Source organism: Plectropomus leopardus, chromosome 10 (genome assembly GCF_008729295.1).
Source record: "Plectropomus leopardus isolate mb chromosome 10, YSFRI_Pleo_2.0, whole genome shotgun sequence".
NCBI lineage: Eukaryota > Metazoa > Chordata > Actinopteri > Perciformes > Serranidae > Plectropomus > Plectropomus leopardus.
Window position 1 is genome coordinate 7613449 of NC_056472.1, and position 12587 is coordinate 7626035.

Below are 12587 nucleotides of genomic sequence, written 5' to 3' on the forward strand. Positions count from 1 at the left end.
GTATAAACTTAAATCGGGAATATGAAATAGATATAAAAAAAATTTAAAAATGTAAAATACAATAAAAAGTTGAATACCTTCTGTCCTGACTTAATGGCTTCATGAATATCCTTCGTCCAGTAAACCTGTGAGACGCAGAGCACAGTCTGGCCTGGCCAAGCACGCACCCAGTTGATCCTCAGCTCGTTGGGGTACGCCTCAATTGCCTCTCCAATTACCTACAATGGACCACAAGAGGGACAGATGCTTTAACCCTTTGAAACCTGGGGTGACATCACTTTTCTTGTGCTGCTCTCAGACGCCTTTCACAAGTAATTTACCATCTGAAACCTGAAGAAATTGATGCATTTTCTTAAAAAAAAAAAAACATGGGGAAAAAGACAATATGTAACTTGGTAAGAAATTATCCACAAACTGCAAGAAATTAGTAGATTTAGAAAATTATTTTTAGAAAAGCTAGGGAAAAATGTCTGGGGAAAAAAAGCGAGCACAAAACTATATTAATAATCAAAATCATGTTTACCCTTTTTGTTTTGTTTTTTTCTTTTTCTTTATTTTTTTTTGCTTTTCTTTTTTTGGTCTAATTTTCAGGTAATTTACTTGTACTTTTAAATAATTTCTTGCTTACTGTGGAGTCATTTCTTCTTTTTAGTTGCTCATTACCTTCTTTACATGTTTTTGAAAGAAATCAAACCAATTTGCTTAGGTCTCAAAGGGTTAACTCTTTGGTACCTGTGTCAGGGAAGATGTTAGAAAGCATACAGGGAGAAGCCTCGGATGTGATGGCTCAATGTTGGTATAAGACACCGAGTCAAGTGTATTAAAAATCTTGTCTGAACATCACAAAAACCCCATTAATTGTTTTTGTTTATATCAGTAAAGCTCGAGTCCTAAAATACTACTTATATTTTAAATTTTACAACATCAAAGAGTGCCAACATTATCACAAGACCCAGAGACCCCCTCAGTCTCATGAGGTCCTAACAATAGTGCAACCAAAAGGGCAATGGGAGAGCGCAGACCTCCGTTTAGACCAAAAGTCCATACTTTTATGATATGAAAGCCTGCAAGCACAACCAATTATCATATTTGAGCTACTACTGGCACTGTTTTTGCAATCCAGCTGGTCCTGTTGCAAGAGGACAGTGATGAACTCAGCAGTGTTTATTATACTTCTCCTTTTTAAACATTTGGTTTAGGCGATCACCTATTCAGTACCTCATTAAGGCTTGTGATGGAATGGAAGGGCCACTGTACATACAGAAATCCTGATTTAAGAAAGATTTGAAAGGGTCTCTTATTTCTTCCAGAGATGTATGTCTGGATATATTCCAAGGATTATTAGGATTATATCAAAATAAAAAATAGTGTGACAAGCTCCTCATTTTAGCTGTGCATTTACTATGTACTTTATTATTTACCTGTAAATATTTCATATGCTTAAATGTCCAGCATGTAAGATTTAGTGGCATCTAGTGGTGAGATTGTAGAACTATAAAATAGAACAAAAACAGAAGGCCTTTATTGTCACTGTATAAGTACAATGACATTTGAAAGTGATACTTCTGAAACGGTACAAGTATTAAAAATATAAACAGCACAAGCCAATAAAATTAGAGGCACAAATACAACTATTAAAGGGCTGGTAAATAAATCATCAATAACTTTTTTCCATATGCCAAGCATGCAGGAGGTTCGTTGCGGCTGACATGAATTGCTTATGTGGAGCAGGTGTTTGGTTTGTCTGTACTAGGCTACTGTAGAAACTGAACTCTTCGAAGGGCAAACAAATGCATTGTAGATATAAATGAAAATACAACTGTTTTTATTTTCAGTTGATTCTCAACTAATGAAAACAAACTTATGGATATTATATTCCATTTCTGTCTATGGATGCGATAAAACTCTACACACTCGACCTTTAACATCGATCATAAAAACAAGAAAATACCTAACAACCACGGGTCTCATTCATGAAATGTGAGCAGAACAAATTTGTGTGTAAAGTGCTCGGAGAAGGAAATTCATGTGTATTCCAGCAATAATCAATATGTAAGTAGCCCCAGTTTTTTCATAGATACTTACAAAATCTGTGCCTGACTCTAACCTCTCTTAGTGCTTGTGTAAGTAAGGAATGCTTGTTAGATAAAAAATGCTTGTTATTATATGAAAGTACAATTTTAATTTGTTTTGTGCTCTGCTGTGTTTACAATATGCAGATACCTTTGAAACTCATAAATTAAACATGACAAAAGAGTAGAAATAGAACACATGTTGCTAATTTAAAAGGCAATTAGCAAATTCAATAAAAAAAATTAAAAAACAGATCAATGATGGCTGTCAGGGTGTATAGCCATCTATGAGATCATCACATAGATTTACTGACATTTCATGAATGAGACCCCATGCGTGTATGTTGAAACACCAAATGCTTCACAGGGAAGACATTTTTTACTTTAGTCAAATTTGAATTAATATCTGAGGTGGAGTTTATTGCAGACTATCTACATGGGTTGTAACAATATAATTGTTTGAACGAAATTAGCGTATTTCCATTGCTAAAAATTAAAGTGAGGAAAAAATGTTACAAATATAGTGGTGTCACAATTGTACTGCTTTTCCCATGAAGCTCCTCTCCCAGAGTGCTCCAAAATGACTGCTTTCCATATGGAGTTTGAGCAACTGCATGTGTCCCAGTGGATTACTATTAGCAGTTAATATGAAATTGTATTTTCTAGAATATATTAAAGTATATATTAAAGTTCACTAACATCTACTGGATTTTACAATATGTGGCAATATCTGGCCCGTGCATCGGATCCGCTCCAAAAAATAATAGTCTCTTCCTTGGCCAATGCTACACCCTCCCTCCAAGTTTAATGAAATCCGGGCCAGTGGTTTTTCCATAATCCTGCTGACAAACAGACAAGCAAACAAAACATAACCCTTCTTGGCAGAGGCAATAACAATCCACACAACACCTTATGCAGGGAGGCAATCATGCCATTCTCCAGTTCCAGAAGCCACTTCTCCACCTGGCCCCTGGCTTTGGAGGTGGAAATGATATCCAGTAGCTGCACCACTTCCCCCTCACTGCTCTTCATGTGAGTGATGTCCAGCACGTCAGTGAACACCACACTAGCGATGCCTTCAAAGCACTTCTTCAGATGGGGCTGCACTCTGGAGGAGAGGAATAAGGAAACAGAATCACTCAGGTGTTGTCTAATATCTACACTTTATCTGATCTAATGTCCAAAGTATATCTCACACTGGCCGTTCACACCGTTCTCTAAGTGGCATCATGTGGGCAACACAGCACAAATCTGTTTCCATTTAAATAGATGTTTCCACTGGCCGTATAATTGCCCGAGTTTTACTTGCTTTATTGTCATAGGTGACCCCCAGAGTGAGAGTGCTTCATTAGTCCACAGTTTGTACAGAGTCTGCCTGATGTTTTTTTTTTTTGGCAGATAATGATTCGAACATTTATTACATAATGAAAGTACCGAAGCACCCAGTTTGGAAGGCGGTCCCCCTCCTGTGCAAGTTTGAAAAATGAAAGACTGCAGACATGAAGCATGGGACAAGGAACTGTGTCTCAGATCTACAACACATTTTTTATTGTTCCTGATCCCTGTCTTCCTTTTTTTAAAAATCACGCTCTGCGCTTTAGGAGAATTACCGTCAAGCATGGTTGCATTTCCACCTATTTCTAAAGTCACAAATGAATTTTAACAGCTATTTTCCTGTGGGGTTATTATTTCAATGGTCTTTGAATCACTTAAGGTTGCTCACTGTCTTTTTACATAATGATGAGGACTTTTGGTTACGTTTAAAAGGATTCATACACATTTTTACTGATACATTTCCATGATTTTTCCATGACTTTGAGGCAAATTTTCAAGTCTCCACATTCTCTGAAATGACCATCAATACTCCATGTCGTTTCTTTTTCATAACTATATAGCTTTTAAAAAAACAAATTCAGAACAGGATTAGGACTGAATTTTTTAATATAACCAAAGGACTGTTCATTATTTATGAGGCGGGAGGGGATGGTGCAAAAAGGGGCCAGCATGTCAAATTATCTTTTCAGCACTGAGGTGGGATTTACGTTTTTTGTTTTGGTTTAGGGGAGGGGCATACAATTTTATATGTCTCTATTTTAAAGAAAACATTAAAGCTTTGTTTAGGGCATTTTGGCAGTTTTTATTGTTGGGTTTTAAAATTTCCGTCAGTCTGTGACCATATCACGTGTTATGATACATGACTTCTCCAGGTTTTTCATGACAGTACAAACCCTGATTTAAGGACTAAATAGATCATATAGTATTTATAAATATATAAAATGTTGTAGTTTAGTTTTGATTGTGATACAATCCAGCTGCATCCCTCAAAGCTTCCAGAGAATATTCTCCAGTATTTTCATTCGCATTCACTACAGCCAGCCCACTCTTGTCCTTGGTCCTGAGTAATGTCATCGCAACTAAAGTGCAATGTTTGCTGAGGTCCTTCCTATTGTTACTAACTCTTCTTGAATGTCACACAGTAAACAAAGTCTTTCCTCTCTTTTTAATACTGCTCCATATCTCTCCGTTTCTGTTGCTTGTTTTCGCTGTGCACATAAACATTCAGAGAAAACAGGAACAAGTGTTTCAATGTTAAAGCATTAAAACTTTGGCATTTGAGTGCCTTGCTTTCTCTACAACCCTGAAATAAAAACAAGCCCTTTTGTTAGCATTGCATTGCAGTGACAAATGATTCAAATTCTCGAAAAATAAAACTCGCACTTTCCAAACATTACACTGCCCTGCACAGCCTGCCAACACCCCAACTACTGCAGAGATCCTTTTTTTTGTTTACAGAAGGTCGTGACTGTGAGTATCTGTACTGATGTGATGACAATTCCCACATGCCAAAGAGAGAATAAGGGATAGTAGTGTGAAAATGAAAAGAGAAGTAGAAATGGCAGGAAGAGAGTAAGAGGCTACACCATCTTTTGTCTGAAATCACATTCGTTATTAACCAAACACCACGGGTGAAATACGACAAAGATAGGTTATCAGTAAGGACTTTGCTTCTGGGGGAAGCCACTGTGGGGGCTGAGTACGCGTCATAGTTAGTGTAATATTTTGTAGCCCTAACATCAGTTTCTTGGACGTCTGCCGAGTCGGCCACAGGACTGAGAATCACAAAAATTACAACGCCATTAGTTGGATCCTTAAAACAATACAGATACCAATTGATGTCTTTATGCAATACCTATAATGGTAATGGTGTGGCATGTCATATACCGTAAATCTTTTATTAATAGCCAAGGCTTTTAATTGCTTTAATCACTGAATTCCACTGGATTACATCTGGACAGGCATCTATATGGGACGGGTCTTTAAATGCTTTCACACCAAAGTCTTGCTCAGCAAAGAGGAAATAGTATTATTATTGCTTATATTAAAAAAAATGTGGCTTTCTGATAACATATTTAATTGATCTAGCTCAAACAGAGAGTACATACCCCAACCTCATGAGAGAGAAAGAGAGAAAAGAGAGAGAGAGAGAGAGAGAGAGAGAGAGAGAGAGAGAGAGAGAGAGAGTGCGTTGAGACAGACGTTACAGTATCCGAGGGTTACGGCACCCTTCATGTCAACACAACACCTTCATAACTTGGACATAATTTTGTGAAAACCTGGTTGAATTTTCTTGATTGTTGGACCCTTACAGACTAAAGGAATATAAAAAATTGAGGAATGGATATGGCCACGTCAAAGGTTGGGATTCACCACGTTTGTTCGTCTCTCATGTTTACTTATACTGAGAAATTTTAATGAAACTCTGCTTTGGTGCTCATGGTTTCACTAAAATGAACTGAAAGGCTGAATTGTGGAGAATCTAATCGAGCTAACAATGTGTGGCAAAAGTTTAATCCAAAAGCAGCTAACTAATGCTAGCTCAAATAGGTAGCCCAAAACTCTGTGTGCTTTGAGAGGTTTTATACATCCAAAGAACTTTTATAAAAATGACCAGACCTGGCCTCTAATTGAGACCTGCGCTTATTTCTCAAAATGTTTAGTCACACCTGCTATGTAAACGAGACTCTGCATTTCATTGGGGCTCTGCTTTTAACGGGAGATTGTTAGCCATAATTTTGAATGTTAAGGTGGCATCTCAGCAGGCTGGTGTGCTAAATCCACCAAATACACCATGCTTGACTTTACCAGGCTGCTGGAGCAAAAAGGATCTAATACAGCTTTCGTTTGACTTGAAACTTCTTGATAATACTTGGTACTGGGTTATATCAGTTGATATCTCAAAGGTATCCGATACCCAGCACGAATGGGCTGTCCTTCAATATCGCAGAGGACACATGAATGATTTTGAGTAGTTTAGCTACAGATCATGACGGCTGGGGGCAGTCCAATGCACAACCACAGATGAAGATAACTATAATGTTTACCTTGTGGGGTCTTTGGTCTCAGAGAGGATTTCCAGCAGCTCCTCATTGGACAGGAAGAAGAACCGTGGAAAATAGAGACGCTTCTTCTCCAGGTAGTTATTAAGACCTTTGAGGATCATCTCCAGAAGCTGATTGGACTTTTTGAGCCTCTCCAGCATCTTGTCGATGGCTATCACCGCCAGCACGTGCTTGTCCTGACACAGAAAGGGGGAGAATAGCATTTAAAGCAAATATTCTCTTTGGTTAACCCTTTGAAAGCTGAGCATATTAGCTCGATTTCTTTCAAAACATGGGGAAAAGGCAATGAGAAACTTAAGAAAGAAGAAATTAGCAAAAATAAATAAATAAATAAGGAAAGGGAACCAGAATATGACCTGAAATTTAGGAAAAAAAATAAAGAAAGAAAAAAGTTTAAAACAAAAACAAACAAAGAAAATGGCCCAGAAATGCGTAAAATATATAATAATAATAATAATGATTTCATAATTGATTCATATAGATAATTATTTTAAAATATTTCATTTTAAATTTAGGGGTTTTTTTTGGATATTTGTCCTTAAAAAAAAATATCCAAATCTACTAATGTCTTCAAATTGCGGAACATTTCTTACCAACTTGCTCACTGCCCTTTTTCCCCAATATTTTCAAAGGAAAGCAAACCAATTTCCTCAATGTTTAAATGCTTGTGAAGGCATCTAGCTTTCAAAGGGGTTAAATATTTTAGCTTCAGTTCAACTTCTGTAGTCTACCACCATCATTAGTCATTGTATCACTGCCAAAAACAACACATAGAAAGGATATACATATATTCAAAACACATGAATTTTTGGATAAATCCATGTCCACTCAGGCTCATTTCAAGTCACAGTTCCTGTTCACTAGTTTGACAGTGGCACAAACGGCTGATAACTGCACACTGCAGTTTTCTCTGAGTTTCACATAGGCACTAATAAAATATATGTTTTCTTTGGCGTCTTTGGACCGTAAAGCTTTTTCTAATGGAGCACTCAAGATCGCTATCTCTGCAAGAAAGCAGCAATTTAATCGAATTCTCTCTTCAGACAGGTCCACCCGAATTTTTCCACCATGACTACTACTCGCTCTGCAAAGCGGCCTACCTGTGTTGTAAAAAAAGCACTGGCAATATATTGTAACTTTCTGTTCATTGAGGAAACATATGACAGGAAGATGGTTTGTTGCATTCATTTTTTTCCAGCATTGCAGTGTTGTCACTGCTGCCTTGGAGGTGAACACTAAAACACTGCAATATCTTCCTTCAGCAATATCCAATTCATGTTCCACAGTGAGGCCCACTTGTCACACAGCGCACTAAAAAAAAAAAAAAAACCTGCGATGGGACTGTAATAGAGATTTCACCTGAGGCCTGTCTTGCACCTATGAAATATTTCAGCTCTGATATCATCTCATCTGTACACTAACTCAATATCCTGTAGGACTGTCACCCCCAGGAAGTGCCTAAATAAAAAAAAAGTATATCTAATCTTCAAGGTTGGACGGTGGATGCCTGAACCTGCTCACATGAACACGTTGGCGATTCTAAAAATGAAGCGCACAGGCTGATATCATCCCCCAAGTGTAATGACATAAAATGCAGGAAGGAGCAAAATGCAGAGGTGGTGTGGAGTCAAAGTGAAAAACACGGAGAAACATACCTTATCTGCTTTATATGAGTCCTCTTGTCAAAAATCACGAAAACTATCTTTGTTTTGATGCTTTCTTCTTACCCAAGTCTGCCTATGAACTTATCGTTTATAGACCATTTTCCTTTGCAAGAAATAACAGCACTCTTCTAAATAACACTTGTCAACATGGGTTCTTGCTTCTGCAAATGGAAACAATTTAAACTGTAGGGGAAACAGCTGATATAGTTGAATAGCTAGCCCACAAAGAGGATGGTGTACTTTCATCTTTGTTTGATGTGAACAATTTGCCTTGAGCTTGTTTTTGCTGGATGGGAGAGTTTTCACATCTCCTAGCAACATGCAATGTGAAATGTTCAGAAAATAAAACATTCAAACATCAATGATATGTCTTTAGAAAGGATATATACCGTATATAAGGGCTTCCCACTGAGAGTCAAAGATTCAAATGATCTTGGGGGGACCCCTTAGTCGGCTAAAATTCTTCAAATTCTTCTTTTTCAGTCAGTGTGCAGCATACTTATTTTTGGTCATGCTCTCTGGGGTAAAATCATTACACTACTTTCGAGTCGTCCTGTGCGCTTGGTAAAGATGTCTGTGACCGGTACAGGCAGCCGTAGACCCAGAACAAGGTGAGCCTGAGTGAGAAGGCTTTACTCGGTCAAGATAACGTTATTTTCTTCCATTTGCGTATAAGTGGTAAATTTACAGCTCACAGCAACTCAGTACTTTAAGCTTTAATCTGGCATTTGTTTGATATCTAGTGTCTGCACAAATGCTGCTTTACATTTCCAATCTGTCGTTAATATAGTGAACACGTATTAACTCGGAAAGCTGACTTAGTTTGTCTACAATATTACTTGAACATCATTGTCCTCCTGAAAGTCCTTCTGAATCGCGTTCAAAAATAGTGATAGTCTAACGGTGGTACGTTTTCATTAAACACCCTATCTGATTCAGCTGATATAATTCTGAGTTGAGTACAGCCCTCATTTTTAACAGTAAATCAGCTATATAAGACATTATAATATTGGTAAAATGTCGCCATATAACCCAACAGAGAACGAGAATTATTGCCTTTCGATTGTATGAAAGGTACAAAGTGAACATTTGTGCTAAATTTGTAAAAAAAAAAAAAGAGTTAAAAAGAGTTAAAAAAAAAAAAAGAGTTATTGCATTCAAAAGAATGAGAATGGTGAGGACACAGTGACCTTTATGTTTGACCTTTAACCACCAATATCTATTCAATTCATCCAAGTGCACGTTTGTGCCAAATTTGAAGAAATATCCTCTAGTTGTTCTTGACATATTACGTTCACCAGGATGGACGGATGGACATATGGACAACCTAAAAAGTTAATGCCTCTGGCCATGACTGTCGCCGTCACCATGGATGCATAAAAATGTATGTAATTTATTTTACTTATAGGGACAACCCACATTATTCAACATTTATATAAATGTTCCAGTGTTTGCCAGCTGGCTAATTTTCAACTGTAGTCCTTTGGCAAGATGTTCTGGAAAAAAAAAATTGAGGTTGAGTTTTATTCTTGATTGAAGCTCAACTTTATAGACTGCATTAAAATGTATAAACCTAATTCATGGCCATTTTGACATCTGTTTTGAAATACTTAAAAAACCAAATACATAGCAGATATTTAATGTTAAGCAATGTTGTGTGCCTAATGCTTACATGTTTAAAGTAACAGGGAAAATCTAAATTCAATAAATTGGGAGTACAGCAAAGAGGAAAATGTACATTATTGCATTGCTTTAACTTGGCACAACTTCTGGTTTGTATCAAGTAGGAATCACTGTCCATTTAAAGAGGGCGCAGCCACTGAGAGACACTTTTAATCAGGTTCTGTTTGAGACCACAACCACAGAGAGTATAAAGAATGGGATGATAATTATGTTTTATGTCTCATGATTTGCTATTGATTTCTTCTGATGACGGAAGTGGAAGCAACAGCTGTTCATCGACTCATGCCAAAGTGACTTTACCCTTGCCGGGCTCACCATATGATACAAGCCATAAGCAAGTGGTAAGAATGATTAAAACTATTTAGATCTTCTTTTATGGTCAGCAGAAAAGACTTTGGCTGCAGTAACTGAAAGTCACTTCGAAGGCTAAATCAAACAGTCAAGCTTTGCATGTGTTTCAGTGGGCCGCACAGCTAAGGGTGTCTGACTGATGAACTGTGATTCAAGAATTTCATAGATTTCATCAGGACAATGTAATTACAGGGCTATTTTTATGTGGCGTCTGCCAGCGGGAAGCTATTCATGAGCACACTGAAGGGATAACAATGCTCTAATGCATGTATTATGCACGTGATAATGTGGTTTTTATGCACGAAACAGATGGCTTCAATAGGGGACAGCAACTGCCCACGCCTGATATGGCAGGTCTGCAATCTGTGAGGCAGAAAAAAAAACATAACCTAAAGAGAGTATTTTCCTTTGTACAAATCTGACACACACCACACATCCAGGAAAAATAATATCTTGTCTGTTCAAGGCACATCCTGCAGAGTGTTATATCTGCATGAGCGTGAGTATAATATTAAGTAAGCAATCTTTTTACTGCCTATTATTTTGTTGTTAATATTGGGTGAATCCATCAGTCTATTAGTAAACAATATGTCAGTCATCTTCTCCACGAGCTCAGATGGCCCACCTTTTTTCCTTTTCTCAGCTCATTAGACATGGCAAAGGTGTGGTGTGCTGCATAGTTGAAAGAAAGCAGGTTCATAGAAATAAGTATTTTAAATTGATTTGGCCTTGTTTTTTTCTGCAATTGTGCATGCAGAAGTAGATAAATGACACATTAAAGCAGGCATAAAATCAAAAAAAAAAGGGGGTGGAAAATGAAGTTAAGATGTGGAGGCTTGAAAGAGCTGGAACATCAGTGGATCTTGAGCAACTCCCAGTGGCCAGTCTGATGACAACAGGCAAAAACCCTGGGGTGATTTGTGGGTAAGATAGCTGTACTGTTCTGTGGTGGTATGGAGTTGAGATGATTCCAATTTCATGCACTGCTGATCAATGCCATGGACAAGATGAAGAGATGTGTTCTTTGTCAAGATGCTGATGCACTGTACGCCTACACAGAGGGCTGTTTTTTCCTATAACCGGCCTACATGATGCGGCGAATAAGAGTCATTAGCTTTACATGTTGGAAGACACTGGTGATTGCAGGAGAAAGCAAAGTGTAAATCGTACCACAAATATATATATTTTCTTTCTTTCATTTTGTTTCTTTTTTGTTTGAAGTGCTGTCCCACCCCCTGAGATATTTTAACATACATGGGCATTACAATTAATTGTGGTCAGGACGTCTTGTAATAAATCACAGTACAGATACATTTTGTGTGGCAATATTATTATTATCAACACATAGACGCCAAGTATTGATATTTCTATTATAGAAATTATTAATGTTGCAAATACAAATTAAATCTTTGCTAGCCTACTGGAATAATAAAAGGAAAAAAAATCAGCTCACTAGATACAATGAGCTGCAACAAACAGGAGTAAAGTGAGACAGACTGAAAACTTATTAGGTAAAACAGATGTCGAGAGAGTGTTTCTTTGGGGGCATTATATGCATTTAAAGAAAGGTAACAAATCACAATATATCTTATTGCAAAACTAGCATACTGCAAAATGTTTAATATCACAACAGTATTGTACTGTAAATTAGGTATTGTGAGAATATTGTGTCATGGTGCCCCTAATGATTTTTTTTCTCAACTTTTTTGACAGATTCCTTTCTCAAACGGACTTAATATTTTCCTTTCAACACACAATATTAAGCAACTCAACTCAAGTCAGGCATATAAAAAAAACTATACCAAATAAAAGTCTCAAAGCATTATACTCTTAGGTAATTTTTATATTATCTTAAGTTTCTATAAAGAAGCAGAGGAGGCTTTTATGAATATTTACCTGCTGTGTCCAAATGACCACTGGGGATACTTCAGGAGAATAGCATCCAACTGTAGCTGAAACAATTATCTTATTATGTTTTCAGGACACTTCCAACTGCTCCTGCGTTCACTGCTGAGTCAGATGCCACACAGGGTAGATCATCACACCCATATTCACACAAATAAAAGTGATTGTTTAAACACTGTCCCAAATATATTTTAGGATATTTTTTAGGATGGTGGAAATTAAGTGAGTTTTGAGTCTTGATTTCCATGACTGATAATTATGGTCAGTAAAACACAAGGATTTTTTTTTTTTTTTTATGTTGACATATTGTGCAAGAAATTCCGCTCACATCTTTAACACATTCTTAAATAGCAGTATACGTAATGGCAAGCATGTAGTCTTTCTTGCACTTGAAAGTGAATAACTAGATAGTTTGGTGAACAATGGTACTCAGGAATTGACTGCAGTTACTGTGCAGAGTGACTGAGTGGCTGTGGGTGTTCAGACACTCATACTTACTTTTAATACTGAAA

The 12587-nt window shown here is 37.1% G+C and overlaps 1 protein-coding gene across 1 annotated transcript in view; it reads right to left on the reverse strand.

Annotated features, from left to right (window-relative positions):
* Window positions 1-12587, reverse strand: part of dnah7 (dynein, axonemal, heavy chain 7) — a 117230-nt gene that overhangs the window by 81740 nt on the left and 22903 nt on the right. Inside the window, 3 exon segments of the mRNA XM_042494683.1 lie at window positions 78-218; window positions 2982-3180; window positions 6455-6648. Of these exon segments, the coding sequence (XP_042350617.1) occupies window positions 78-218; window positions 2982-3180; window positions 6455-6648 (534 nt within the window).